At 43.8% G+C, this 24210-nt stretch overlaps 1 protein-coding gene across 1 annotated transcript; it reads right to left on the bottom strand.

Annotated features, from left to right (window-relative positions):
* Nucleotides 1-3695: 3695 nt before the first annotated feature.
* On the bottom strand, nucleotides 3696-23752 carry LOC140908806 (uncharacterized). Its single transcript, XM_073336678.1, has 3 exons — nucleotides 23170-23752; nucleotides 22373-22582; nucleotides 3696-3715 (listed from the first exon to the last, which is right to left on the bottom strand). Exons 1-3 carry the CDS (start codon nucleotides 23750-23752, stop codon nucleotides 3696-3698), a joined length of 813 nt encoding a protein of 270 aa, XP_073192779.1.
* Nucleotides 23753-24210: the final 458 nt, after the last annotated feature.

The following is a 24210-nucleotide window of genomic DNA, read 5'->3' as shown; positions in this document are numbered from 1 at the left end:
AATAATGCACAATCAATAATTTAGTCATACCATTTAGTTTGTTGCTAAGCTCATGGAATAGCCACAAATAGATCAAATATGTTTCTCATTTGGATACCTTTTTAAAATCTTTGTCTGTGGCTCAATCACAGATTATTCTAAATTTGAGCTAGATGAATAGCTTCAAAGATTATAAAACCCAAAGGTATCCTTGTGACCATCTATTCTAACCTCCTCCATAACATAGGCCTTAGGATTTCCCTGAATTAATTCCTGTTTGAACTAGAGCAGATCTTTTAGACAAATCATCCAATATTTCCAGTGACCGAGAATCCACCACACCCATGGGTCAATTCCAGTGTTTAATTACCAACACTGTTAAAAATGTGTGCTGCATTTCTAGTCTAAATTTGTCTAGCTTCAAGTACCTTGTTATATCTTTCTTTGCTAGGTTGAAGAGCCTTCTATTATCAAATTTCTGTCATCCCCCCCCCCCCCCCGCCTCCCATGTAGGTACTTATAAACCGTAATCAATCACACTTTAACCTTCTCTCTGATATGCTAAATAAGTTGAGCTCCTTGTGTCTTTCACTAAAAGGCATGTATTCCAATCTTTTAATCATTCTTGTGGCTCTTTTCTGAACCCTTTCAAATTTCTCAACATCCATTTTGGAGTATGGACACTAGAAATGGATGCAGTATCCCAACAGCAGTCACATTAGTACCAAAAACAGAAGAAATATAACTTCCCTACTCCTATTCTCCTGTTTATACATCCAAGGATCACATTAGTCCTTTTGCTCACAACGTTTCACTGGGAGCTCATGCTCAGCTGATTATACCCCACATCTTTTCTCAGAGCCACTGCTTCCCAATACAGAGTCCCCCACCCATCATTGCTTCATTACAATTGATCAGCTAAGTCACATGGTTTTGTCTGAGTTCCCGGAAGAAAGGAGCATGCAAGCATTTTTATACTGATGACTGAAATCCATTTTGAAATTTATTTTCTGTGACCATCCTGTCAGAAAACCAGAAGAGTTGAATGTTTTGTCAGAAGCAAACACAAATGGTGTAAAAATGGCCAAGGTTATTTCATTTTAAGTTAATATTCGTGCATGTTATTTGGCTTTATTAACTCAGCATGCAAATCAGTGATAACAACAAATTAAATCTAATCTCTTCAAGAAGGCAAACAAACTCAAGCCATCTCTGCTAAATCCAAAAACACTGAGTCCACTCTGTCACACTAGTGTCCTCATGCCTTCCACTTATTTTTTATAATGAATGAGTTGATGCAGAACTTAAATCCTTACTCATATAACCTCCTTAGGTACTTATTTGTTTATAAAAATCAGATTTCCTCATCTTCCAAAAGTTTATAATTTAATAGGAAACAACCCAAGCAAGAGGAGAAAACACTCTAATTCTGTCTTTTGATGTATAACAAGTGCATCTCATTATATGTATTATTAATTGGTTGATAATACAGACTTAGTTAAGTAACTATTACAGAATTATTTAATTTTCTCTCAGTATTCTCTCTAGAAAAAATGTTAAGGCCAAATTCTCAGCTGATATAAATCAGCATAGCTTCATTGCAGTAATTACAGCTACACCAGTACATACCAGCTGAGGATCTGGTCCAAAGAATTCATACATTCTGGTTGCTGACTATGCTGTTGCAGAGTAAGCTTGGTACTTCTTTCTGTTTCCATTTGGCTGCAATTTCACAGTGAAGAGTTATTAACAGATGAGAAATGTACCTCCAATTTTTATTTTCATAGTTCTCTTTCAGTGGGTGCCCTTGTAGGATAATCCAAAGGATACACAGCAAGTATGTACTTGTGTATTGTCAAGGCTGAAATGGTAAACTGCTGTAAAGTATGAATCAAGAAACACAATTTGACTGGCCCCTTCACCCAAACAGCTTGAGCTCCTGTAGACTTTCCTTTTTCCTCCTTTCACTTTTCCTAACTATTCTGGAGTGCAAAGCCTGACTCCCTGTCTTTGCCCATAGAGATGACATACTGAGAAATGAATTGAGAACATGCTGAGGCAAAATTTTCAGAGGCATATTTCACACAGAGATTTTCTGGGAATATTTATCAGGTTTCTGCTGAATGGTATTACTAATCTTTGGATCATGAAGATCTTAATTCACTCACTGCATTTTTACCATCAACTGCCTGCCTAGATAGAAAGGTCAGATAATGTATCTTCTGTATTCCCACCATCCCTTATGCTGTCAGATAATGGTAAGGGATCTCTCCCAGAAGCAGCAGCTGTAACATATCTGGAAGTAACTCTAATCATGATACAGTCAGGTTCCCAACATATTGTCATTGTTTTTTTTAAGATTTGGGGGCACAGTTGCAGTGCAGTTTGGGGAGTACCTCAAAGGAGAGGAAACAAACAGGACTGGGCATCTGGTCTCAGGAAGAAGAATTTTGATAGTGAGGGACTTGAGGACAATGTTATGCAGGGAATGTGTCCTCCCATAGAGCAGCAATAGGTGCAAGTAACACCCTGAATAAAGAGCAACACTTTTATGAGGGTAGGAGAAGAGCCAAATGTGCAGGAAGTCTACAGGGCAGTGTTGCATTGGGAGTTCTCCCCTGATGCCAGATATATGCCTCTAGCAGGGGGATGATGTGTAATGCACGATGCCACCATGGCGCTAATGGTAAGACCTAGCCTCACAGTGGCATCATGAAAATAGATATCGCACTGCATTGACTTCCCTGGAGCTACACTATTTTACATTAGCTGAGGATCTGGCCTATTATTTTTATTCAAATGGATATTGAGCAGGAGCAGCATGACCAATGCAAGTTCTGTTTTCAGGTGGTTACGTTTCTCAGAACAAATGTGAAACTTGCGATTTCCCTCCATCGTATCATGGCCGGCAAGGGCAAAGTTCTGGAGGGCTTATCTGAACAAAGTCCCTCTACAAACTGAAAATATGACTGATGTGGGTGTGTGGGGGGGTAAAGGGGTCAGGGCTGGGGTCTGGGAGGTGCAGGGGTCAGGGCAGAGGGCTGGGTGTGTGTGAGGGGGGTGCAGAGGTCAGTGCAGAGGGCTGGGGGCGTGGGCTGGGGTCATGGGGGTGCTCCAAGCCCCCTGTCCAGAGCGGCTCATGGCAGGGGGCTGGAGGGGATATGTCCTAATTCCACCCCACTTCCCCAAGGCCCCGTCCCCACCTCTTCTCCGCCTCCTCCCCGGAGCAGTGAGAGCACTCCAGCTCTGCTTCTTCCCCTCCCTCGCAAGGGCCATCAGCTGATTGGTGGCAGGGAAAGAGAGAAGGGGGGGCAGGAACCCAGCATGGCAGGGGAGGGGGGACCTTGGCTGCCCTGCAGCAGCAGCCAGCAGGACCAAGCTTCTTCACCCTGCCCCCGCGCGGAGGGCGAGTGGAAAAGAGCAGGCCGGGGCAGGCAGGACTTTTAATGGCACGCTGCTGCCTGCCGCGGTCCCGGCCTGGGTTCAGCAGTGGGCTGAGCAGGGCCAGGTGGCTGGGACCTGGCAGACACCAGTGTGCCGTTAAAAATCGGCTCGCGTGCCATCCTTGGCACGCGTGCCATAGGTTGCCAACCCCTGCACTATTCCCTGATGCAGCATGTGGTGAAGGCAAATAAAATGGGACTATTTTAGTTTTACATGCTGCTTTCTGCAGACTGTGTTATCAAAACAAACAAACAAAAAATTCAAAAACCTACTCATTTTCTCCAAGTGTAACCTAGAATACAAGCAAAACCAGTATTATTTAGAGTAATACTCATTTGCATTAACTCTAAAGAAGAATTAGTAAGAACTTTGAAATTCTGATTGTCTTGTTAAGAGTAAACACACAATTTAGATTCTTGAAGATCTAATTAATAAATCCCTGATTGACACATAATTGAAAGTGTGATCAGCTGAACATAGCTGCTGGTTGTGGTGTAGCTGAGCCATCCTAGTGGTACGGTACAATACATGGTATAAAACCGTCATCATAATATTTTAGTGGTTATATGAAATACAATTATGCAAGCAAATTCCCAACAGAACTGTCTGAAAGCAATTTCAAAGGTATTTTTATTAAAAGCTATTTTCTTCCAACTTGCTTATGTTATGGTGGGAAAAGCTTTATGCCTTGAAGGATTTCTGAATGAAAGGGACAATTGTAGGGTATGTCAAGCTTTCCTCAATTATTAAGAGCACATCTGACACTTCAGTGAGTTGGTTCTCTCCTCTCCTTCCCACTGAATAACCAAAAAATAAAAATAAACAAAGACTCAGGGGGATTTTCCTGTGTTTGATAACTGGAAAATATTGATCCATTTCACTTTCTGTGTAGACACCATGTTACTGTTCGCAAGAGTGACCTGAACTATATCTTCTGATCTCCAGTCTTACACCTTCTAATTAAAGGCCTGCTCCTGCAGGATGAATGGGAAGCCCTCATCTAACTTGAGTCTGGGACGCTCAGCATCTATCAGGAAGCATTCAGAACCTTGCACGATCCAACCCTAAACAAATAGATGTTAGCAGACAAAATTAAAAGCATCAAATCTCTTACTATTCTGATTAAAAAGTGGAGTTCATAGTTAAGGGACTGGGCTATCTTTCTATTTAGATTGTTCATCACTGTAGTAGTCATAAGCTCCTCTTTAAAATAAGCTCAAAGTAAGTTTAAAATGCTACAATTCTAATTTGGTGGCACTTTGCAGTCACTTTGCAGAGAAATTCATTCCTACATGGGGTGCAAGGCAGCAGAGAATCAGACCCCAAATGTGTAGTAGCAGCAAACGGGTATTTCTTGGAATGACTGGAATTGTATCATTATTATTTATTTGTATTGCTTTAAGCACGTAGAGGCCTCACCTGAGAGCAGTTGGTAGGCAGAGGTGGGCAAACTACGGCCCGCAGGACCATCCTGCCCAGCCCCTGAGCTCCCGGCCCGGGACGCTAGACCCCGGCCCCTCCCCTGCTTTCCCTCTTCCCCCGCAGCCACACTGCCGCGCGGGCAGCACCCTAGCCCACAGCTCCTCTCAGGCAGCACAGCGGCGTGGCTGGCTCTGGCATGGTAAGGGGGTCAGGGAGTTGGATAAGGGGCAGGGGGTCCCCAGGGGCAGTCAGAGGACAGGGAGCAGGGGGCAGTTGGATGGGGTGGAGGTTCTGGGGGTGGGCAGTCAGGGGACAGGGAGCAGGGAGAGTTGGATAAGGAGTGGGGTCCCGGGGAGTGGTTAGGGGCGGGAGTGTGGATAGGGGTTGTGGCAGTCAGGGGACAGGGAGTGGGGGGGTTGGATGTGGGGGGATCTTGGCGGCGGTTGGGGAGGTCCTGGGAGGGGGTGGTTGGGGTCAAGGAGCAGGGAGGGTTGGATGGGTTGGGGATTCCGAGGGGGGCAGGAAGTGGGAGGGGGTGGATAGGAGGCAGGGGCCAGGCTGTTTGGGGAGGCATAGTCTTCCCTACCTGGCCCTCCATACAGTTGCGTAACCCCAGTCTGGTCTTCAGGCCAAAAAGTTTGCCCACCCCTGTGGTAGGCACTGTACAAACACATAACGCTTCAAAAAGCTTCCAGTCTAAATGGACAAGACAGACAAAGGGATGGAGGGGAAACAGAGACACAGAGAGGTGAAGTGACTTGGTGAAGGTCACACAGCGAGTCAGCAGCAGAGTCAGAAACAGAATCCAGATCTCCTGACTCCCAGTCCTGGGCCCCACATCCATCAGAAGCATCGGAGCTGTCTGTTATGGGCGGTGTCACCTTTGTCAGTGTTGTACCGTTCAGGGTTTCCCTATACCAAGAGAATTCCTTGCTGGCTGCTTACGCACCCCTTGAGTGGCTAGGGTTGACAACAGTCCCTTATTACAAAGGACATCCTTTATTTTGTCATCTCTGTACAAGACCAGGAGTTGCTGAGTGCTGCAAAAAGAAGCAAAAAATACCCCTGGCAAATGTGTATGAGTACTGCTTATGATAATTAATTATATCAGGAGGAGGGGTGGGGCAGGGGTGCTAAGAAAATAGTCCCTTATTTTTGAAATACAATGTTGGCAACCCTAAGTGACACAGAGGGATTTAGTCAGTAGAGAATAGTGGAGAAGCCGGCCCTGAATTAATTTTAGAATTCCAAGGACCCAAATTATCACCTACTGGCAGTGAGTCAAACTATACTTGCCTCTGGCTGTACTCAAGTCACTCTGTTGTAAAAGCTGCACTTTCCGGGTTAATTGAAACCGTTTTCTCTGCCGGCAGAGAGATGGCGAGTGACAGCACTGGGATGTTGTGCGGCTGGACGCTAGTTATAGCAATTATGCTCTTGAGTAGTTTGGGTTTAAATAACTCTATCAGCCCCTGAAAAGTCAGTCTGTTGTGTGTCAAGTAAACTTTGTCCGCTTTGTCTGCTTTGTCCTCTTCGGCAATGCTTTTGTATTGCTTTTTTCTTTTTTTTTACATTATATGGTACATACAGACACATTGGGTCAGATTCCCTGGTAGTCTCTGGTTGCTGTGTGGTGCTCTGGCGATGTCAATGAGCTGTAAACCCAGTTAAACTGTCCAACTGAGCCAGGTTTATGATTATGCAAGGCACTGCATTTAGCCATATGGAATGGAAATCCATCCACCCCATGAAAAAACTCGTACTATGTGTTCCATTCTGTGCATCTGATGAAGTGGGCTGTAGCCCACGAAAGCTTATGCTCAATTAAATTGGTTAGTCTCTGTAGTGCCACAAGTCCTCCTGTTCTTTTTTTTATGTTTATGATTGTGTGCCACTGACGTAGCACAAAGCAGCCAGAGCATACCAATGAATCCTGATCCATTGTCATTGTGTATTATTCCAGACAAGATCTCATTTTCCATCAGCCTCAATTTGCAGAGTGAAAACTAAACAGTGATGAAGACAGAGCCCAAACATTTTACCTTGGTCACAGTATGTTTAATCCTTTTTCAAATCTGCACCAGGAAGGTGTTTGCTTCTTCAGACCCCAAATCCATCTTGCACCATCTGCACCTTCCCCAAGGTGATTGTGTGATATCCACAATAATATTTAGCATTATTATAGATTAGGGAATAGCTTAAACTCATTCTAATTACTGGGTCAAGATGATTAGTGCTTTAAATGCCTTTAGTCCTGAAGTATAAAGATCCAGCAAGACGACATGCCCATTTTTATGTCCTGTTTTATGTTTAGAATCTCCTAAATACAATTAGATAATTAGCACGGAAGGCCTTGCAGACAGTATTTCAGCAGAGTTTTAGCTATATTAATGATTACCCAGTGCTGTGCACAATGGTTTAATGAATCTATGATCCATAGAAAACAGGGCAATTTTTTGGCAGCATTCTCTAGCTCACTTTGGAATTGTGAACAGGGAAGTTAAACAGGGATTTCCAGCCTGTATATGGAAAGTGGATGGGGTAGACTGGGCCTTTTAGCTCATAGTCTAATGCCAGTGTTATTTTGCTAATAGTGATTGGGGGAATGGCATTCTTTTTGGATTACAAATGGAGAAGAATATGCAATATACAAGGGGCTTTTGATCATGGTGAGAAGTTGGGATGGGGGAAGATTGCCTGGTCTATTTATACATAGTAACAGGAAAGATATTGATCTTGGTCTTCTACACTCTGCACCAGATGAAGTGAGAGGGTCGGAACCTTGAGCACCAAAGGCAGAAAACAAAGTTTTATACAGGCAGGCTGAAGCATAAGTAATTTCTCCAAGACAATGCTGAGGTGCTGTGTTATAGGCCAAGAGAACCTTCCTATTAGCCTCCATTGAACCTGTTTAATTCTGCCCTAAGGAGCCATCCAGGGCAATTAAACTTGAGTACCTACAGTTCACAAGGGAATCAAGCACTACAAGGAATTGTCATCCTACTTCACTGAAAAGATCATGCACGTTTGGGAAGGCTTCTCAAACAACCTGAATTTGCCCAGAATCACATTCTGAGAGGTCCAGAATGTCTGCAAAATTCAAGCTGTTATTTAAGAAAACATTAAGTTCCTAGCTTTTAGGGTTTCTGGAAAATCTTCCGGGTATAAAATAGTAATAGTACCTGTAGACAGAGAGCATGGAGCAATAACTCAAAGAGAGATGCAAACTTCCCATATTCATCTCAATGAGAATTTAACCCTAGAGACTACTGATGACAACTTAAATGTCAAAAGAAAAGGAGTACTTGTGGCACCTTAGAGACTAACCAATTTATCTGAGCATAAGCTTCCGTGAGCTACAGCTCACTTCATCGGATGCATATAAATTCTAAGACTCCATTCCTGTTCTGTGATGCTTTGGCCGGGGACAGAACAGGAATGGAGTCTTAGAATTTATATGCATCTGATGAAGTGAGCTGTAGCTCACGAAAGCTTATTCTCAAATAAATTGGTTAGTCTCTAAGGTGCCACAAGTACTCCTTTTCTTTTTGCGAATACAGACTAACACGGCTGTTACTCTGAAACTTAAATGTCAACACTGTTCATAATTGTAGCAGAAATAACTAATTAATGTGCTTATATCCATTGTGATTGGATACTGCAGATGTTAGAAAAGAAAAAAACCTATTGAATATATTACTTAGTCCCCAGATTTGTTATCTCTCGGGAGAGACAGAGTATTCCTGAGACTGGGCAGAGTTGGAAAGGAAAGAACATCTGTGTGAGCTGATCAGTGGGTTGCTTCAGCAGCTGGGTGGGTTAGCTTGAGGAAGACATAGTTTGCAGGTAATTTTGCAAGCCTTGCTAGTCTCTGAAAAGGTGATTGAGGCTCTGCAAATCCTTTTCTTCACTTTTAACATCTGGTAAGCTGCTATTTTATGTAATTAAAAATATTAAACTTTGGAAGGGATTGAGAAATTTTACTTACAGCTGCTAGGGAAGGAGAATGGATGAACGGTCTTTGCGTGAGGTTGGGGCAGAATAGAGGTGAAAGGGAATTATGGCCTTTGTCTTTATGAAAGGGTGGGTAAAGTTGAGAGAAGGTTAGCATGGCTTGTTTGGAGGATGTTAGGAGAGGCTAGAAATAAATGACAAGTGCTTTTGCCACAATAAGTCCCTGTGCAGGGCAAATTTAATTGATGCGATGCAACATGATTATGACAACAGTACTGGCATCTGGAAGCCTGTCTGCACTAGAGCTCAGGTGAATTGGTGTTATCAATGGTGGAAAATGGGGGTAGGATATCATTGTTTACTTGACTTAGGATGGGTAAATCTATCCAAGTAAATTAAGAAATGAACCAAACTTTTAAGTGACTAATATCACAAGTGTCCCCATAATTCAAAAATGTAGTGAGACCAAGGGGATCTTATCCAGTTCCTCATAGTATTAACTTTGAGTTTAATGGAAGTGTCAACAGAGTGAAGTCTGTAGATTTGGCCTACTACATAGATAAATAGATAGATATAAACATTTAAAACTTCACAGCAAACCTAGTAAAAGAAGCATACATGATTATGACTGCCTGTTTTATTGCTTTTGTTGCCACTGTTGTGTTCTCTCTCTTACACTACAATTTCTCACCTTTGTATCTTTCTGCATCTTTTTTATTTCTAAAAAGCAGTGACACACATAAGCAGTTACTTTCAACATTGGTTTAGCTTACCTAAAAAGTGTCCAATTCTTTGATTCTTTGAACAGTAATCTTAGCCTCTCACTTGATTTCATTACCCACAAGTGCTTGTACAGTAGCATGCTTCCCATATAGTAACAGCATGTGTGGACTGTAATTCAAACAATAACAGTTATGGAAGTTTTATACAGATAGGAAAAGGGATTGTTAGACATAGATTGGCTTGTAATTATAATCCATTTTTGTACAAAGTTGTTTTAGCATTAACTAAAACTTGGGTTTTAGCATAAAAATTGTATGTAAGGGATGTTTTGTTTTTAATTTGAAAAATATTTGTTGATTGCAGAAAAATATTTTAAATGCTTGTTGTTGGGTTTTGGTTTTGCTGCTAGGGACTGAACAAAATCTTTGGAGGTTTCCAGTAACTAATCCTACTGTTGTTTAAAATGTACGGGAGATTTTTTTACTGTCTGACCATTTGATACTGAAGGGTTGTGTTTATAAAATTAAGAACTAGTACCATGAGGACTCATTGTGTAGTATTCTTGGGGCAGTGCTGCAAAATGCAATGTGAAGAGGAACATGTGAAAGGGCTGCTATTTTTAATGTGATTGGAGGATTAAATTTAACCAGTAGGAGAGGTTTTGAAAATGTAATTTGTCTCCCGTATCTTGAACCATATTCTAGCACACATGCAAAGTTAAGAGTTTGGATCTGAAATCCTGATGCTGCTGTTGGGTGGCCTGCAACTCCCTTATCATTTTCAATAAAGTTGGTGCTTAATTATTTAAAGAAGGTGACCTTGCAAACCAAAGAAATCTTGATAGCTGTTAAAAACAAATTGCTGCATTGTTTATTCTTCAGCAATAGAAAATCAAAAGTCAGCTTAAATATTTAAAGACCATATTCGTAAATTTATTTTAAAAATATTTGCACAGACAGGTCACGTTCTTTCTTCTCTGTGTTTGTGTATGTGTAATCCTAATGCAGACTATACAGAATTTTGTGTAAAAGAAAAAAATAATGGTTTAGTTTGCAGTTTCTAGAGAGATACACCGTGAATTTAATGTAGCAATAAAAGAACGAGCATGGGGTAAATACATTTGCATGCAGTCTGGGTTTTGTAGTTCAGATGGTTTCTATACATCAATATATAAAACAGTCTGTACACATCATTCAAATGATTATTTTTATTATTTGTTTTTATTGCCATAACATTTGGGAGCACTAGTCATGGAGCCCATTATGCTAGGTGTTGCACAACACAGAACAAAAAGATGAAGGTCAATTCAGGATCACAGATTTCTTAGGAAAAAAGCAGGACAACAAAAGCATAGTAGGAGTTCCTCTCATCAAAATGTATGGTGGCTGTCTTCCAAATATTCAGTTACACATTTCCCAGCACTTCTGTGGGTGTCGGAATGGCATGTCTCTGATTCAAATTAGTCATCCATTGCAGACTGTGACAGACATCTGGCATGTATTCTAAAGCATCTGTTACAAGTAGCCACTATACATATATATATATATATATATATATATTCTCTCTGGGGACCACTAAAATGTTAGCCGTGCAGAAGACAACTGGTGCATCATACATTCCAGGAGTCTTTTAAACAATTCCTGTATAGCATCAAATGTAATTCTTTAGAGGAAAGGTTACATTCCTTCCACAGTTCATTTTGTAATGGAAATAAAGAATAAGACAATAGAGTAAGACAGTATATCATTCAAAGCAATTTGGTTAATGCAAAAATATTTTTTTAAATGTTAGAAAGCCTTTGACCCAGCTCTCCCACATCCTGGGTGTGTGCACTAACTACCGGCATAAGGAGGGGCGAGGAGAAGGGAAAGAGCACCACCACCTCCTCCTCTGTGTCTGTGCTTGGCACCTCTCTCTCCTGCAGGGCCCAATCCTGTAGACATTTTCAGAGGCTGCCTCCTGGATCAGACACTGCTGACGAGATAGGAAGCTAGCTGGAGGATCCTTCCAGATCTTAGGCATTGAGCAATTTAGTGATGTCAACACTTAGACATGGCCACTGGCAGAAACTTCATAGTCTAGGGAATTTAGGTACCTACAGTATTAGGTGGCAGCTGAGAAGGGGTTTTGAGGATCTAAATTTTGGATTTAAATGCCTAAAGTGGCAGTTAGGCCCCTAAATCTCTTCGTGGATCCAGCCCTCAGTGTCTAAAATGAGTCAGTAGGATACCGAGCTGTTTTGAAAAACGGGATCTCTTTTGAGAGTCTGATTTTTAACTTTGTTTGAAAGGATTGCAGGGTCATTCATGTACAGATGCAAAAATTATAGACATGTAATCCATAATCCTCAAAGGTAAACCAAGCATTTATAAGTCAACAGTGGTATAAAGGCCATGCAGAACTGATGTGGAGGTATGCTAGACATATTTGCTAAAAGTTGAAGTATGAATGTTCAGTTTACATTTAAGGATTATGGATTACATTTCTATAATTGTATAGTATTTTAAGTCATAATTGTGATTCATTCTCCACAACGCATAGAATACAAGCAGTAAAAGAAAAAGCAGACAGAAACCGTTAAAATCTTGGATGCACAAATATTTTCTAATTTTTTTTGTTGGGATCGTAATTTTTCCCAGACTTAGACTTGATATTTTAAAAGAATATTGTATAATTGTACCAGCAGCTGAAAACTTAGAGTGCAGATAATAATTGAAATGAGCCTGTCTTTCAATGCAGAACAAAAACCTAACTACTTACAGCTAATTGGCAGCATTTATACTTTCTTCTCTGGCAACACACTCTGAAAATTACCATCATCTAACCCTTTAGGTATCATTACACTGCTTGCACCCACTTTGTTTTAAGTGTGAACCTCATTCCTAGGGGAACCATCATTTGTCCCATCGTAGGAAAAACTGCTGGTTTTCAGGACAGTCCTGGGCTCCAGGTCGGATGGCTAAGAAAAAAATCAATTCTTGGTGTTTGCTCAGCTCCAAGACACACAGTCATGGAGATCCTGTTACAGCTGTGCTGGCTGCCTGGGCCTGCACTGCCAGGGCCTAACTCAGCACACAACCTGCCGTCCACTCCATTCTAGCACAGGGAATGTGGCCCATAGCCTGCCTGCTATAGTGAAAGGTTTCAGAGTAACAGCTGTGTTAGTCTGTATTTGCAAAAAGAAAAGGAGTACTTGTGGCACCTTAGAGACTATGAAGTGAGCTGTAGCTCACAAAAGCTTATGCTCAAATAAATTGGTTAGTCTCTAAGGTGCCACAAGTACTCCTTTTCTTTTTGCTATAGTGAAGTTCATCCAGTGTCCACCTGGCACTGACTAAGCTGGGATCAACAGTTACCATTCTTCCCTTCTCAACTCAGCATCCCACATCTCCAATCTCAATTACCTCCTCCCTCCATTCTTCTTCCTCCAGACCTCCCAACCCAGCAGCATAAACTGCTTGTCACTACTGTGTAAACACCAGAGGACATCGGCCTGTATCCACCATGGCCAGCAAAGACTGAAGAACACCCATGGACTGCCCCTGCTGCTGCAGGTAGGGGGACACCTAATGGAACCTCCATCAGGTGCTGGGGAAGGAAATATGGTGGATCTAAAGGAGTTCAGTTGGAAAGGGTGAGGAATTTTGGAGAAGAAAGACTATGAAGTACGTGCTTTTTTGGAGTAAGGGAGGGGAATATTTTACTTGGGGAATTTAACGTGTATCACTGGAGGTGGAAAATGTTTGGAGGATTCTTTTGTTAAACATTTGCCAATACATCATCATCAGTTGATACAATAAGATCCTTAGTCACTGCCATGAACTTTTACTGTCACACATCTAGATTTGTTTGTTACTTGCATATGAATCTTAATCCTACTTGTGTACCTTGAAAAAATGTCTACAGTAGCAACCCTTCTCCTGCTGGCCAACTTTTCTGATCAATGGGGCCAGCCTGTCACCCCTGTTCCAGCCACTATGCATCACTTAGACTGTGTAGAGTGGCCAGTCTCTGGCCCCGACTGGTGTAAATTTCCACAGTGTTGGTGCGCTCTAAAATAAATTACCACTATGCTTTGACGGACTAGATTTGTACTGGTAAATGTCAGTAAACATTGATTTCACTATACACACACAAACTAATGAAAAAACATTCTCATCAATATTAACTGAAATGTACAGATAGGCAAAGTAAGAATAAAGCTGCTTGAGAACTTATGAGAGTTTGATTTAAGGATATTTACTTTGTATTTGTTGACATGTGATGTTGACAGTTTGTGTTTTAAAGGTTCTAAAGCTTTAACTTTTTGAATCTCAACATCTGTCATTAAATAAGTATTGTCTGACAGCCCCATAATTCCCCACAACTGTGAAAATTTAAAGAGATGCAAGTAATTTTAAAAATGCTTACAACTCATAATTTTGCACAACGGTGAAAATGTAAATTGATAAAAATGCTTAAAAATAAACAGCAACATTATCAATCAAAATTATATTTAAAAAAAATTCAAATTCTGCCACACATAGTTACATCTGACAACTCCATTCCCCCAATGGCCCAGGTAACATGCCAAGAGCAGGAGAGAGCATTTCATGGGAAGGTGTGGGGCAGAGTGTACCCATGGTGCACCAGTTCTCAATGGCATATGGTCCCTTGTGGACAATATCCAGCTGGCACAGATTAGATCAGAACTTCAGCTGCTTTAATTTATGCCAGGCCTGGGCAGTTTATGTTCTCTGATTGCTCCATCATTCTCCCTGTCTCCTGTATCGAGTGAATTTCTGTGCAGGGAAGAATCTGGAACTAAATATTTTGACTTTTCTAAACTGCTGATATTGTTTGTTAACATAAGAACTCCTGGTTCTGCCTGAAAAGAGCAACAATCTCTGTTTTCAGTCCTGACACGCTGCCTCTTTCCCTCACACTGACAGGTAATTTAGAAAGCTTTCCCTACCTTTTTTCTGTCTGCCACATAAATGAATACAGTCAAGAAGGATCAGAATGTCAGAACAACTAAACCAAGTGAGAGAAGGAAATGGCACTAGAAAAGGGAAGAGGGTTGAGGTTCTTTAGTCACCAAAGATGATCACCTGAAAGGCAAATCCCTAACTCGAGTGCTCTTCCTTATCCTGCAATATGACCTATTATCCGCATCTCACACTTTCTGACTTACAGTTCCATTTCTGGAGATCTGACAATCTTATAATTTTCTCATCAGTGTGATGTGCAAGAAACATTTATTTTTTTAAGTAAATTTTCTACATTCAAGAGAAATATAACCCAGCCGGAGTAGACAGACAGCAGGATTTCATAACTCGGATTTTTTCCTTTAAATATTTATTCACCAAAAATCTATTTTTAAGAATATGATTTTTATTTATTTTGATGCCCTGCCTCACCTTTTCTTTTTAGTTGCTGTCATGTTTTATGTTAACTTCTACAAGCAGGAAGCTGAAGTTATGTTAATGCAGGGCATGGGAACCAACATACTGCCTCTTCCTAATAAATATTGCAGATGGTTTGGGAATGGGGTAGTGATTAAAGCAAGAATTATAGGACCAGGCTACAGTCTATTTTAGCTGTCACACACCTCACAAAGATGTCTCCCTTGAGACAGATTTCACAAAGGTGATTCTTTAGTATTCTAATAAAAAGCAGGAAGCAATAGAGCAGTACACGACTGAAATACTCTACTAGTGTATGTTGCTGCAACGCAGAAATTGAAACAGTCAAGGCGTGGCGGGGGTGGGGCCTCGGAAGAAGGGGTGGAGTGGGGGTAGGGCCTGGGGCAGAGCAGAAGTTGAGCACCCCCTGTCACCTTGGGAAGTCGGCACCTCTGCCATATAGCTAACTGTACAGGTAGCTCTGTGACACAAACCATCTTGTTTCAGAAGACCTGACTTTCATGTGTCTATATTTAGGCGAGGATTTGCTCGTACATGACTAGGGCTGTCTATTTTAGTAATTATACTCTAAACAGATAGGTAGGACAGAGTGCCAAAAAGAGAGAGGGCCTGATTCTCTACTGCCTTGAACCATGTATAGTCTGACCTGTGGGTGTGGGTCACTACTGTTCAGATACAATAACATTCTACACCTGCTTTCCATTGGTGTAAACAGCTGAGCTTCATATGGTACAGATCAATGAAGAATCAGGCCCATGGCCACAAGCTGGGATGCGTTGACGTTAGTGCACTGGACTGGCAGTCAGCACACCAGAATTCTATTCCTGACTCTCTGTGTGACCTTGGCAGGTTGCTTGACCTCTCTATACCTCACGGTACTCATCTGTAGTATGGGTCTAATAAAAGTTATGTATCTTGCAGAAGTGGTGTGAGGCTTAATTAACATTGATAAAGCACTTGGAGATAGTCTTGAATGAAAGGCACTACACTGATGCAAAGTATTATTGTTAAATGGCTAAGCAGGAACATCATAATTACCAAAAATATTCCACATTGATTAAATAGACTGCATGTAAATTAACTACCAAAAGTACTGAATGTTATGGTATCATCTTATATGCATAGTTTACTATAATTTTCTTAGAAATCTACATATTCCTTTTAGATTTGATATAAGAAGAGCCTAAGGACATATTTACACCTTATGTAATTGTAATACACAGCAGCTACTATAATATAATATAATATATTTTCCTTTCAAATAATGGGGGAAGTGGCAAAAGGAGTTCTTGTTTGCCCACAGCTTCCTCTCTACATGAAACTCCCTTGCCTTGAGCCCAGTGTTCCCCTCCCTCCAACAGACTCAGGCTTAAGTCTTCTGAGGAGGTTTCTCAAAGATGTGTAACTTCCACTCCTGCTTTGATTTACTCTCTTCTGGGGTTGGTGGCTCCTTTCTTGCTCCTCAGGATCTAGTACTTAGTCTCTGCACCCATCTTGTGCCTTGAGGGTCAACCTGCTGATCTTATACCATCCCAGTCCTAGAAAAGTCTTTTGTGGTGGCTGTGAAAACTGTGGTCCACTGTACAGCTTGCTAAAAAAATTGTGTCTGAAATTTTTTTTCAGCAAAAATTGCAGATTCAGCTACACCAAAAAGTTTTGTATCAGTTCGACCAAATTGTTTGTGTTGAACCCCCACTCCTCAAAATTCAAAAAATGTCCAGACATTTTGTTTTGACAGTTTCAAGATGAAATGTTCCAATTTTTCAGTTCAAAGTGGCTTTTTGTTCAGAAATTGTCTTCAAATTATTTTTAAATGACACAATAAGCTCAAAATTGAAACAGAAAATAATGTTCGACCCAAATATTTTTTTTTACTTTTCAATTTGCCAAATGTTTTAAAAAATTCCATTTTCCATTTGACCCAAAACTATTTTTTTCTCCAGAATTTCCAGCAAATTTAAAAATCCGTTATTCACAGAGCTGTAACCTAGTGAGGCTAAATCACTTGCCTTGTGGTCTTGGGAAGAAGCCTATTAGCCAGAAGACCTTGGTTCTAAACCCAGTCCTGATATTAGGTTGCTGTTCAACATTGAGCATGTCAGTGAAAAATCATTTGTTAAATGGGGTGTGATGCAGTGTAAATCCCACACAGGTCAACAAAGAAGGGTTAACAGAAGTCCCATTAGCTTACCTTGTTGCACCTGAAGGGTTTGTCAGGCTCAATTTAGTATCAGATGCCACTGAGGAGGTCTGGGTGACTGCCATAAAGGAAGGAGTTCAGAGCAGTAGTAGGAGGAGATTCAGAGGTAAGGAGGTCCTGTGTCCTTTCTGTATGGAGCAGGCCCTGAAGAGAAACAGGATAAAAATCTTCTTCTATGTGGAGCGGCTAAAGAAGGACCCAGTTGTGAAAAGGTGCTATTTTTTTGCTTCATGTCACTTGGTGAAGACACAGGAAGTAAAGTAAAATCCCTTAAGTGGGGCAGAAACTTTTGTTGTTATTCACTACCTGTATTTTAACACTGGTGAAGGACATTTTTCAGGACTTTGATGCCCTTGATACACTAGAGGGACCTGTCTGGAGGAGATGGATAACAATGCCATAAGGGGTTCTCTGCAATGGTAAAACCGTTATGTGGAAATAACGATACTCACCCAATTCAAAGAGGCACTGTGACAAGTAAGCTAAATAATATTTTAGAAGTGAACGTAAGTCAGGAGTTCCTGGCTTCCAGCTGTCTGCTTGATTAAAAAGATCTGGTGCTCTCTAGGGACCAGCTGTCATCATTGTGTAAATTCAGTCCTGCACATTTTCAAGCAAAAGCGTCTTCCCTGTTTTGCACCTTTCAGTGTGAAGCAATTCCAGTCTTCTGATGTTTTGCAAAAATAATGGAAACCTGGTTGAAAACTCCATACTGTGTTTTTTCTCCACAGTGTTTCATCAATTTCATCCCACTGGAAATATCTTGGCTGTTCTGACAAGGGAAAGAGACCTGAAAGCACAAAAGGAGTTAGGCACCTAACTCTCAGTTTTGGGACACACCTGCTGAGCCTGGTAGGTGCTTAAATGCACTAGGTGTCGATGTTTTTGCAGTAAAAGTTCCCTGCCTGCCTATGTTTCTGCCTCTGGGCAAGTATACTGCTACCTCTCTAGACACCCGGTCACCTATCTCTTGCCTAAGCCACAGAGTGTGTCACAAAATGCGGATAGATAGGCATTTGGCCACCTAGTTTGCTTATGGGGCCTGATCCATACAGCCTTGAAAATTTGCAGCTATCCATGGACCATGTTTGTGGCTCAGATGCAGATATTAATTTTGTGTCCACACAGGGTTCTACAGATCCAGTAAGTGTTTTTGGGGGGAACCTACCAGATCAGGCCCCTTAGGGTATGTCTACACTACGAAATTAGGTCAAATTTATAGAAGTCGGTTTTTTAGAAATCGCTTTTATATATTCGAGTGTGTGTGTCCCCACAGAAAATGCTCTAAGTGCATTAAGTGCATTAACTCGGCGGAGCGCTTCCACAGTACCGAGGCAAGCGTCGACTTCCGGAGCGTTGCACTGTGGGTAGCTATCCCACAGTTCCCGCAGTCTCCGCTGCCCATTGGAATTCTGGGTTGATATCCCAATGCCTGATGGGGCTAAAACATTGTCGCGGGTGGTTCTGGGTACATATCGTCAGGCCCCCGTTCCCTCCCTCCCCCCGTGAAAGCAAGGGCAGACAATCATTTCGCGCCTTTTTTCCTGAGTTACCTGTGCAGACGCCATACCACGGCAAGCATGGAGCCCGCTCAGGTAACCGTCACCCTATGTCTCCTGGGTGCTGGCAGACGCGGTATGGCATTGCTACACAGGAGCAGCAACCCCTTGCCTTGTGGCAGCAGACGGTACAGTACGACTGGTAGCCGTCATCGTCATGTCTGAGGTGCTCCTGGTCGCCTCTGTGAGGTCGATCAGGAGCGCCTGGGCAGACATGGGCGCAGGGACTAAATTTGGAGTGACTTGAGCAGGTCATTCTCTTTAGTCCTGCAGTCAGTCCTATTGAACCGTCTTATGGTGAGCGGGCAGGCGATACGGACTGCTAGCAGTCGTACTGTACCATCTTCTGCCGAGCAGCCATGAGATGTGGATGGCATGCAGTCCTTCTGCACCGTCTGCTGCCAGCCAAAGATGTAAAAGATAGATGGAGTGGATCAAAACAAGAAATAGACCAGATTTGCTTCCCCCCCTCCCCTGTCTAGGGGACTCATTCTTCTAGATCACACTGCAGTCACTTACAGAGAAGGTGCAGCGAGGTAAATCTAGCCATGTATCAATCAGAGGCCAGGCTAACCTTCTTGTTCCAATAACGACAATAACTTAGGTGCACCATTTCTTATTGGAACCCTCCGTGAAGTCCTGCCTGAAATACTCCTTGATGTAAAGCCACCCCCTTTGTTGATTTTAGCTCCCTGAAGCCAACCCTGTAAGCGCCCCTCCCAGCGTCAGAGCAATGGCAAACAATCGGGCATCTGAGAGTGCTGTCCAGAGCACTCACAATGGAGCACTCTGATGGGGCTAAAACATTGTCGCGGGTGGTTCTGGGTACGTGTCGTCAGGCCCCCGTTCCCTCCCTCCCTCCGTGAAAGCAAGGGCAGACAATCATTTCGCGCCTTTTTTCATGAGTTACCTGTGCAGACACCATACCACGGCAAGCATGGAGCCAGCTCAGGTAACCGTCACCCTATGTCTCCTGGGTGCTGGCAGACGCGGTACGGCTTTGCTGCACAGTAGCAGCAACCCATTGCCTTCTGGCAGCAGATGGTGCAATACGATTGGTAGTCGTCCTCGTCGTGTCCGAGGTGCTCCTGGCCACGTCGGCTGGGAGCGCCTGGGCAGACATGGGCGCAGGGACTAAATTTGGAGTGACTTGACCAGGTCATTCTCTTTAGTCCTGCAGTCCTATTGAACCGTCTTATGGTGAGCGGGCAGGCGATACGGACTGCTAGCAGTCGTACTGTACCATCTTCTGCCAGGCAGGCAAGAGATGAGGATTGCTAGCAGTCGTATTGTACCATCTTATGCCAGGCAGGCAAGAGATGAAGATGGCTAGCAGTCGTACTGTACCATCTTCTGCCAAGCAGCCATGAGATGTGGATGGCATGCAGTCCTTCTGCACCGTCTGCTGCCAGCCAAAGATGTAAAAGATAGATGGAGTGGATCAGAACAAGAAATAGACCAGATTTGTTTTGTACTCATTTTCCTCCTCCCCTGTCTAGATCTCACTGCAGTCACTCACAGAGAAGGTGCAGCGAGGTAAATCTAGCCATGTATCAATCAGAGGCCAGGCTAACCTCCTTGTTCCAATAACAACGATAACTTAGGTGCACCATTTCTTATTGGAACCCTCCGTGCAGTCCTGCCTGAAATACTCCTTGATGTACAGGCACACCCTTTGTTGATTTTAGCTCCCTGAAGCCAACCCTGTAAGCCGTGTCGTCAGTCGCCCCTCCCTCCGTCAGAGCAACGGCAGACAATCGTTCCGCGCCTTTTTTCTGTGCGGACGCCATACCAAGGCAAGCATGGAGGCCGCTGAGCTCACTTTGGCAATTAGGAGCACATCAACCACCACACGCATTATCCAGCAGTATATGCAGCACCAGAACATGGCAACGCGATACCGGGCGAGGAGGCGACGTCAGCGCGGTCCCGTGAGTGATCAGGACATGGACACAGATTTCTCTGAAAGCATGGGCCCTGACAATGCATGCATCATGGTGCTAATGGGGCAGGTTCATGCTGTGGAACGCCGATTCTGGGCTCGGGAAACAAGCACAGACTGGTGGGACCGCATAGTGTTGCAGGTCTGGGACGATTCCCAGTGGCTGCGAAACTTTCGCATGCGTAAGGGCACTTTCATGGAACTTTGTGACTTGCTTTCCCCTGCCCTGAAGCGCATGAATACCAGGATGAGAGCAGCCCTCACAGTTGAGAAGCGAGTGGCGATAGCCCTGTGGAAGCTTGCAACGCCAGACAGCTACCGGTCAGTTGGGAATCAATTTGGAGTGGGCAAATCTACTGTGGGGGCTGCTGTGATGCAAGTAGCTCACGCAATCAAAGATCTGCTGATATCAAGGGTAGTGACCCTGGGAAATGTGCAGGTCATAGTGGATGGCTTTGCTGCAATGGGATTCCCTAACTGTGGTGGGGCTATAGACGGAACCCATATCCCTATCTTGGCACTGGAGCACCAAGCCGCCGAGTACATAAACCGCAAGGGGTACTTTTCGATAGAGCTGCAAGCTCTGGTGGATCACAAGGGATGTTTCACCAACATCAACGTGGGATGGCCAGGAAAGGTGCATGACGCTCGCATCTTCAGGAACTCTGGTCTGTTTCAAAAGCTGCAGGAAGGGACTTTATTCCCAGACCAGAAAATAACTGTTGGGGATGTTGAAATGCCTATATGTATCCTTGGGGACCCAGCCTACCCCTTAATGCCATGGCTCATGAAGCCGTACACAGGCAGCCTGGACAGTAGTCAGGAGCTGTTCAACTACAGGCTGAGCAAGCGCAGAATGGTGGTAGAATGTGCATTTGGACGTTTAAAGGCGCGCTGGCGCAGTTTACTGACTCGCTTAGACCTCAGCGAAACCAATATTCCCACTGTTATTACTGCTTGCTGTGTGCTCCACAATATCTGTGAGAGTAAGGGGGAGACGTTTATGGCGGGGTGGGAGGCTGAGGCAAATCGCCTAGCTGCTGGTTACGCGCAACCAGACACCAGGGCGGTTAGAAGAGCACAGGAGGGTGTGGTACGCATCAGAGAAGCTTTGAAAACCAGTTTCATGACTGGCCAGGCTACGGTGTGAAAGTTCTGTTTGTTTCTCCTTGATGAAACCCCCCGCCCCTTGGTTCACTCTACTTCCCTGTAAGCTAACCACCCTCCCCTCCTCCCTTTAATCACAGCTTGCAGAGGCAATAAAGTCATTGCTGCTTCACAGTCATGCATTCGTTATTCATTCATCACACAAATAGGGAGATGACTACCAAGGTATCCCAGGAGGGGTGGTGGAGGAGGGAAGGAAAATGCCACACAGCACTTTAAGCACAGCACTTTAAAAGTTTACAACTTTAAAATTTATTGAATGACAGCCTTCTTTTTTTTGGGCAATCCTCTGTGGTGGAGTGGCTGGTTGGCCGGAGGCCCCCCCACCGCGTTCTTGGGCGTCTGGGTGTGGAGGCTATGGAACTTGGGGAGGAGGGCGGTTGGTTACAGAGGGGCAGCAGTGGCAGTCTGTGCTCCAGCTGCCTTTGCTGCAGCTCAACCATACACTGGAGCATTCTGGTTTGGTCCTGCAGCAGCCTCAGCATTGAATCCTGCCTCCTCTCATCACGCTGCCGCCACATTTGAGCTTCAGCCCTGTCTTCAGCCCGCCACTTACTCTCTTCAGCCCGCCACTTACTCTCTTCAGCCCTCCACCTCTCCTCCCGGTCATTTTGTGCTTTCCTGCACTCTGACATTATTTGCCTCCACGCATTCGTCTGTGCTCTGTCAGTGTGGGAGGACAGCATGAGCTCGGAGAACATTTCATCGCGAGTGCGTTTTTTTTTCTTTCTAAGCTTCACTAGCCTCTGGGAAGGAGAAGATCCTGTGATCATTGAAACACATGCAGCTGGTGGAGAAAAAAAAAGGGACAGCGGTATTTAAAAAGACACATTTTATAAAACAGTCGCTACACTCTTTCAGGGTAAACCTTGCTGTTAACATTACATACATAGCACATGTGCTTTCGTTACAAGGTCACATTTTGCCTCCTCCCACCGCATGACTACCCCCTCAACCTTCCCCCCTCCCTGTGGCTAACAGCGGGGAACATTTCTGTTCAGCCACAGGCAAACAGCCCAGCAGGAACGGGCACCTCTGAGTGTCCCTGAAGAAAAGCACTCTATTTCAACCAGGTGACCATGAATTATATCTCACTCTCCTGAGGATAACACAGAGAGATAAAGAACGGATTTTGGTTGAATGCCAGCAAACATACACTGCAATGCTTTGTTCTACAGTGATTCCCGAGTACGTGTTACTGGCCTGGAGTGGTAAAGTGTCCTACCATGAAGGACGAAATAAGGCTGCCCTCCCCAGAAACCTTTTGCAAAGGCTTTAGGACTACATCTAGGAGAACCGCAAATGTTAGGGCAAAGTAATCTTTTCACATGCTTGCTTTTAAACCATGTATAGCATTTTAAAAGGTACACTCACCAGAGGTCCCTTCTCCACCTGCTGGGTCCAGGAGGCAGCCTTGGGTGGGTTCGGGGGGTACTGGCTCCAGGTCTAGGGTGAGAAACAGTTCCTGGCTGTCGGGAAAACCGGTTTCTCCGCTTGCTTGCTGTGAGCTATCTACAACCTCCTCATCATCATCATCTTCTTCGTCCCCAAAACCTGCTTCCGTATTGCCTCCATCTCCATTGAAGGAGTCAAACAACACGGCTGGGGTAGTGGTGGCTGAACCCCCTAAAATGGCATGCAGCTCATCATAGAAGCGGCATGTTTGGGGCTCTGACCCAGAGCGGCTGTTCGCCTCTCTGGTTTTCTGGTAGGCTTGCCTCAGCTCCTTCAGTTTCACGCGGCACTGCTTCGGGTCCCTGTTATGGCCTCTGTCCTTCATGCCCTGGGAGATTTTCACAAAGGTTTTGGCATTTCGAAAACTGGAACGGAGTTCTGATAGCACGGATTCCTCTCCCCAAACAGCGATCAGATCCCGTACCTCCCGTTCGGTCCATGCTGGAGCTCTTTTGCGATTCTGGGACTCCATCATGGTCACCTGTGCTGATGAGCTCTGCATGGTCACCTGCAGCTTGCCACGCTGGCCAAACAGGAAATGAGATTCAAAAGTTTGCGGTTCTTTTCCTGTCTACCTGGCCAGTGCATCTGAGTTGAGAGTGCTGTCCAGAGCGGTCAGAATGGAGCACTCTGGGATAGCTCCCGGAGGCCAATACCATCGAATTGTGTCCACAGTACCCCAAATTCAAGCCGGGAACGTCGATTTAAGCGCTAATCCACTTGTCAGGGGTGGAGTAAGGAAATCGATTTTAAGAGCCCTTTAAGTCGAAATAAAGGGCTTCACTGTGTGGACGGGTGCAGGTTTAAATCGATTTAACGTTGCTAAATTCGACCTAAAGTCCTAGTGTAGACCAGGGCTTAGGAAAGCTCACACAAAACAGGTAAGGGGAGGACTTTGTAATAACTCTTAGCCCATTTGTTAGTGTACTCACATGGGATGAGGGAGACTCCTGGTTCAAA

This window comes from Lepidochelys kempii, chromosome 3 (genome assembly GCF_965140265.1).
Source record: "Lepidochelys kempii isolate rLepKem1 chromosome 3, rLepKem1.hap2, whole genome shotgun sequence".
Lineage (NCBI taxonomy): Eukaryota > Metazoa > Chordata > Testudines > Cheloniidae > Lepidochelys > Lepidochelys kempii.
Note: the sequence above shows the minus strand (reverse complement) of the source record. Positions and strands in the feature narration are given on the sequence as shown.